Genomic DNA, 7,287 nt, shown 5'->3' with positions numbered 1-7,287 from the left:
AAAAAAGTGGTTGAGAATATGATACAGGGGTGTCATAACCATACATTTAAGCATTTCACTCAAACATAAGAGCGGGGCGCTTTATATTTTATTTTCCGCTGCCTGTTGACGGAGAGCACAGGCTGCCTTGCCGAGCTGCGGCTGTTCGCAGAGACACACTCTCATTACTGTGGGCGTGAAGGAGATTAATGACCTTTGTTTGTCTGTGCGTGAATTTGCATTAACCCCCGTCCTGCGGGGGTGGATGTTTTCCGGTTTGACCTGAGAGACGTAAACATCTGGAATGCATTTTCGCGCCGTAAAAGGGGACATAAAAGTAAATGTTGTTTCTCAGGGAAAAAAAAAAGAGAGAGAGAGAGACAGAACAGGTATATTCTGTTCAACAACTGGAGCTTTCCTCAGCCAGATTAGAGGTAAAAATGAATTAAACATCTTCCTGCATGAATATTTCGACAGACCTGCGCATCAATGATCTTCTGTTTAGAGTCCACGACTGCTTGCATGTCAGAGTGGTCCTTCTTCAGCTCCTCTTCCACCGACATTAACCTGGGTGTCACAACAACAAACGGGGACACAACTGTTAACAGTTACAGAGCAAACGCGCAGCAGCACACACTCCGGACTCTTCCTCCCATACCGGCTGATGATGCTCTTCATCTGGAGGTCCTTGTCGTCCTGCTGCCTGCGCAGACGCTCCTCTGACTCCTCCAGCCTGGCCTGGTACTCCAGCAGGACCTTCTGGGCCTGGTCGTCCTGACCCTTCAGACGGGCTTCGTACTCCTCCAGCTTCTGCACAGAGGCGCGCAGTTTCTCCTGCAGCACTGCAATCTCCTGCTGGTACTGCGAGCAAAAGCACCGGGGAGAGAGACAGGGAGATGCTAGTCGTCATCGGACACATCAGGAGCCGTACCCGCTTTAACCGCACGACGACACACACACACACAAAAAAAAATAGGTGCAAATACACCGGGGATTCCGAGAATATATCCAAGGGTCTGTCGAGCAGTGTGGCTTTTCAGAAGTAGAGACAGAAAAGTTGAGAGGCTTTTGTTAGACAGCAAGAGGAGGAAGAGATGAGTTGCAAACTAAACCCCGAAAATGTCCATCTGCCGATCACAGAACCTCATTGGAGGGTTTCAGAAAGTTCTCTTCATGCCAGAGGGAGAAAGTAAAGGGTAGAAAGTGATTTTGGTGAGAAAAATAAAAATAAAAACTGTGTGGTGAGTTTGGAAGATTGTAAAGTTTTCAGCTGCCTTACAAAAGTACTCGGAAATTATTTATTTATTCTTTCACATTATAAGACACGATAAAGCAGCTTGGATGTAATGTCTATCTGTCGCTGCGTTCCCATCGACGATGTAGCTGCGGAGTCTGAGAATTAAAATAAAAACTCACGCCTGTCGATGGGACGTTTTTCCTCCAGGATGAGGTTGTTCCTCAGCTTTGTCGAAATTAGTCTGTCTTGCAATGGAAACACTTTTTTTCGTGATGACCGACAAGATGTTACTGCCGGCGGCAAAGAGGAAGACGACAACAGGAAGTGGAAGGAGGAAGATGGCGCTGCATGTTTTTTATTGAACAGACTTATTAACATGTGATTTTAACTCCATTTCTGATTTAACAGGAACACGACATTAGCGGAACAAAATGTCGCGCACGTTTCCGATAGAAACGCAGGTAATTCCGTATTTCTACATTCCTGATCTTCGCTCGCTCGTCCTTTCCAAATAAAGGATTTAAAACTTGCCTGTAAGGGAATTAAAATCTTCTGGTTGTTGTTTGTTTTTCTCTCTCTATAACCTGAATCTACTTGAAACTTTTATCAACTTCATCCCTGAGCCGCATGCCGTGTTCCTTGAATTTTAAAACACACACACAGCTCTGTGTGCATTCCCTCACCTCACACCTGGCATGTGTCAGAATAAGAAGAGGTGTCTGCAGCTCCCGTCTTGCAGTTCGTTGCCACAGAGCTGGTGAAAGTACACCTCGTCGGCTTAGCTCATTTTTGATACAACCTGTTTGCCTATCTAGATTGATTTTTTGTTTTGTTGTGTTTTTTAAACAAAACGAAAGGCTGCAACCTTCAGCAATAACTGATAGGGAGTTTAGTTTCGGGTAATCTTTTCCCAGCACCCCGAATGATCTGATTCTGTCGCACGAAGAGAGAATGCTATTGGGATCCCTTATCTCTCTCCGTCACCTTCCTCGCATGCCAAATCGCCGAGACGTTTTCCTGTTCAAGCGATCTCTACAAGGGAGAACGGTGACCTCAAACTGATATGTCTTGTCGTCTGCTGTCCTCGCCTTTCTCCGTCTCTGATCCCTCCGCTCTTGTGTCCGATTCCCTCGAGAGCGAGCGACATCTGTCCTGCTTCTCCGTCTCCCTCAAATCGAGCCGCATCTCCGACCCGCTCGGCTATACTCGAGCACCCGACCATCCTGCCTGCATTTGCTTACGTGCAAAATTAGAAGATATGGCTGATACGGTGGCCTGCGTACAAAGCTCCGCAGAATGGAGAGTGAAGTGAACACACGTCGGGTGAATATCGATAAGAGGAAGAACAAAAGATAGATGGGGAAACAAAGGAGCTTTGAACAGATGTCCCCTCCGCCCGCCTGCTGTCCTGAAGCTCCAGCTGACAACATTCCAGATAAAGTTGTTTTTCCGTTCGGGCCAACCGCGAACACCTTTCAAAAGGAGCAGTTGTGCAAAAATGGTTGCCCTCGACATCAAATTTAGAAATGAGGCCAAATGGAACTGAACACACATTGCTTTAGTGAGGAGCTGTGCTGTAAAATTAGAAAGAAAAAAAAGCTTTCTCTGGAAAGGATTGTGCTTCCTCAGAACTGGATCGTAGCCATATTACAGATGCCTTCAAATCTCTGTTGGTTATAAAGTGAGGTCCAGAAATGCTCAAGAACTCAGACACAACTTTTTAGTTTGTTGTGTCAGAGCGTTTCTTGCAAAAATAATTAAATCAAGCCTAGTAGTTTTGTCAGAATGATGTTGGAAATCCTCTATTTTCTCTTGCAGTTCAGTTGGTGATCCAGGGCAATCCTGGAACTTTGTTTTTTAACATTTTATCACCATACATTTCAATTTTCACTACAAGCATTTCATGTGGTAGAACAATACACAAGCCTTTTCATGCGGAGTGGTCACTGCAGTGCACAGTGGACACTAGTGCGTCATGCAATACACTATCAACCACTGGCCAAGTCCAAGAAGATTTTTGTTAAATCCAATATGGCAGTCAGACGTTAAAGCAGGCCGACCAACTCAGGAATATCCAGTCCCTACTTCTACTGTGGAGAAGTCTTGCAGGTAAAAAAAAAAAATAGTGTGACAACTATGTGACAACTATCAACTAAACCCTTAAGACTAATACTACTAATGTATTGATGAAAATTACAACTGATCATGTAGAAAAAAATCCTAGAATTTATTTATATATATATAAAAAAAAATCCTACCTATTTTTTGTGTTTTAAGAAAATCCAAAAAACACTTTAGAAAAAAAAGGATTATAATTCATGCACAAAAGTGCTGGACTTGCCAAAGACGTTTGATTTCATTAAGGCATGGACTTTGACTAGGCTATTCTGCTTAGTCCAATGTAGTAACTAAACCAGGCCCCTGTAGCTCAGGTTGTGTGTGTGGTAGCATCGCCCTGCTGTTTGGCAGCACTCACTGTGCGGTCTAACAAAGGGGTAGAGAATTTAAACCTGTCACCCTCTGCGAACTTGACATGACGGCAAGTCGTGTCACACCGAGCGATAGAAGATGGCAGACTGAGCGGCTTGTTACTGCGGCAAAGTCTTGTCAGAGGGATCCGACAGACACGTCAGTCAGTCGGGGAACGGACAGCGAGTTACGGGCGTTGATGCACTTATTATTAGAGCAAGACGGCGAGAAGAGGAAGGGGAGAGGAAGCAGCAGGAGACGTGTTTGTGACCGGGACGAGGAGGACAGAAATCGGATGTTTCGGTCACAGAAACATTTTGACACCGCTTGATATTTGTTGCCGGCTGTCTGTTGTCTGTGGTTGGGTCGGTGCAAAACCGGCTGTCGGCGCGCCTGTCACACTGGACGACCGCAGGCCGCTGCTTCCGGCTCACGACCAGAGATTTTCTGTCACGTTTAAAGATGGCTGATAACGATCCCGTATGACCTCAGGGGTTTTCTCATTGGATTCCCCTTGTCCCTCCAACCCTAACCCACAAACATGCTGCCACTAGTATTTCTCAAGAAGATGTGCTGTGTTAGCTTTGTTGCTACAAATGATGTTTTGAATGTAGATCATGAAGTTGCGTTTAAGTTATGGTTTTCTTCTTACAAATTTTCAAAAAAGAACAGATGAATGCAATTCACAACGAATGGATTTTGTGTCGTGACATTTTTCCTGTGGGTCTCTGCGACTCTTGGCTGTGTGTCTCTGATGAAGTGGACGTCTTGGTAGGATTGCAGTTGTGCCAAATTTATGCCAATGTTCGGATTATAGTTGGAACAGTGTCAGTATAATTTTTTTGTAAACCTAAAACCGCTTTTAACTGCTACAGTACATAATGGTTTGTAGTTGTAATGTGACTAATGTCAAAAACTTTAAGATGTGCAAATATATATATATATATATTGCAAGGTACAGTAGATCCAGAAGTAGGCAACATTCAGGTTGTGTGCTGGGCTCGATTGTAGGTTATGACAACATAAATGTTTTTCCTCCCGGTGGTCTTTAATTAAGTAAACACTTTAATTTCCGAGGTAAATCTTAAGTGAAAAAACTGGAACTGTGACAAACAAGGCTGCATGAAGCCTAATTTTATCTTGTACACAATGGGGAGGATGGTAAGAGTCAGAACGGTTAAAAAAAAAAAAAAAAGTGTAAATCTCATTGTTAGATTTATTCAGAGGAAAATTATGCCACTACTTTAAAATAGGTTTGCATTTTAAGCATTTTGCACATCTTCAACAGGGCTGTCAAAAAACAAAGAGGGTGCTGAACATGCTCACGATGGATTTTTCTTAATTTTTTCCTATTTCGTATTCTCCATCTCCTGGTCTGAAGTTTCAACATTTCTTTCGGTAGAGCAGAGTGAGTCAGGAGGTGGAAACAAGAAAAAAAGATTAGTCTGAAGTTTGAGTCACTGGGGTTAAAAAAGAAACTACATTTTTTGCAAATTCACGACATGAGACATCTCACTGAACTTGTTGAGTGGTACGCTCAGAGTCCATCCCACCTCCTTATATTTACTGCTCAATGACGGAGATGTACTTATTAAACTCTCTAGCTCAGTGGTTCATGAATAATTTTTTTGCATTTCTCAGATGGCCTTATTTAATTTAGCTATCTTTAAAAGAGAGAGAGAGAGAAAAAAACTTCTTAATTTTAATATTTGATATGTTGTTTCTGTGATTAAGTAATATTATGCATGACCCTAAATTTTGTTTTTGCGATGGAATATGCAAATGCTGCTGGAAAAAGAAAATATTCATATAAACTGAATATATATATATATATATATATATATATATTTTTTTTTTTCTTGTACTCGTGTGAATTAAGAAATGCCAGATTTTCCATATTGGATAAAGCACGCCCTACATTTTTACAGCTCCTATGACATGCAGTGTGCATTGTAAATGAATGTAACACTGCATACGATGGTTAAGGGCGGCTCGCCTCTGTGCAGGCCGTACTGCCTTCCAGTCCGTTCTGCTGTTCCAGGGTGGCTGTGGTTTCTTTGTTAAGACTCGAGTTATTGCCTTCTTTGGCAGTTCTCCCTCCCAGGGCTGCTGGCTTCTATAACGTCTGAGCTATGTTAGGATGACAGGTTTCTTCTTATTATAGATAGGAGGGTGGGGGTAAAAAAAAATGAAGAGAGGGAGCATGTGGGAACTAAACAAAGCATAAGAAGCAGAGCAGCGATGAACAGCTGTAGACACTGGGAAGCAGAGAAAGAGGCACAAAAAACTACTTTTTGTCTCGATCACACACATGCACGCACAGGCTCCAAGCAGTCTGTGTGGATATTCGGTGTGTTAATCCTCACACGCACGTATGCGGCGCTAAGTTTGGTTTGAAATCTGATTTTTGTGATGTGAGGAGGAGGGGGGGGTTGTGTTTATATAATATCAGATTTTCCATCCATCCATCCAACTTTATTTCAGTTTCTTTTTTTTTTTCTTTTTTTTTACCCAGGTGGGAAAGTGCTTCACTCAGCTTACAGGAGAACAATTAAGATGTTCTCCCTTACAAATGATATACATTGAATGTGTTTAAATTAGTTCCGGTTGGCTGAACGAGAAAGACATCTTAATCTATTTAAATGGCCTTTCCACTAGCCTGCAGGTCAAACAATTGACCTATTTTAGCAAGAAAATAATCAACAGATTAATGAAGTTGTTGCAGCAGTAGTTCTTATATTGAGTGCCTGGTGCCTGGAGATTAAAACGTGTTGCTTTATGTTCTTGTGTAATTAGCGAAATGAACAACATTTTTGCAACATTTGGAGTCTGAAATACCGACAAAAATACATATTGTGGTCACATGGGGCAGTTCGATTTGATGGAGGCCGTAATTATATCTAGTTCTGATTTAGGAGTCTCTCACAAGTCTAAATCAAAGTGAAGAGCAAAGTGGGAATGGTACAGCAGAACAACAGGAGGAAAAAAAGATGTTTTCAGTAGCTGAATACAGTGCCTTGTAAAAAGTATCCATACCGCTTCCACATATTGATATATTGTCATGTCATTGCAAATTTTTCATGATTTTATTGGGATTTTATGTAGCAACACAAAGTTGTGCATATTTGTGGAGTGACTGAAAAAGGATACAAGTATTAATGCGTCGTATATTTGTATTCAGCCGTCTTTTTTTGGAACATTTACCAATTTGGCGACATTTTTGTCTGTTCTCTGTTGCAATATTCTCAGTAGGATTTAGAGCTGGACGAAGACTGCGTCGTTTTAACAATGAATATGCTCACCTAAAACATTTTGACTGTGGCTCTGGCTGTCTGTTTATGATAGCTGAAGGTTAACCAGAGCATAAATATCACCTTTACAACATTATTGCTTTTGTGTTTTTATTTACATTTTTTCTACAATTACCAACCAATTTTTTTGCACGTTTCCATTTTTATTTTGTTGATTTATCTTTAGTGATAAGAGCTTTGAAACTGGAAGGCCTACTTGTCATCACCCTAATCATCCCCCGACTTCCTGAGAGATTAAAATTAGAACTCTGACTGGGCCTCTCCAAAATGATAATATTACTTACAAATGTT

The 7,287-nt window shown here is 41.7% G+C and overlaps 1 protein-coding gene across 12 annotated transcripts in view; it reads right to left on the bottom strand.

The window, feature by feature from the left end:
• Positions 1-7,287, bottom strand: part of dab2ipb (DAB2 interacting protein b) — a 156,417-nt gene that overhangs the window by 8,963 nt on the left and 140,167 nt on the right. For all 12 annotated transcript variants that reach the window (XM_044144563.1, XM_044144564.1, XM_044144566.1 and 9 more), the window contains 2 exons: positions 638-840; positions 459-546 (listed from right to left, as the gene is read on the bottom strand). In XM_044144563.1, the coding sequence (XP_044000498.1) occupies positions 459-546; positions 638-840 (291 nt within the window). The remainder of the gene's footprint in view (positions 1-458; positions 547-637; positions 841-7,287) is intronic.

Source organism: Gambusia affinis, linkage group LG17 (genome assembly GCF_019740435.1).
Source record: "Gambusia affinis linkage group LG17, SWU_Gaff_1.0, whole genome shotgun sequence".
In the NCBI taxonomy this organism is placed as follows: Eukaryota; Metazoa; Chordata; class Actinopteri; order Cyprinodontiformes; family Poeciliidae; genus Gambusia; species Gambusia affinis.
The sequence above is the reverse complement of the archived record's forward strand: the minus strand, read 5'-3'. Positions and strand labels throughout refer to the sequence as shown.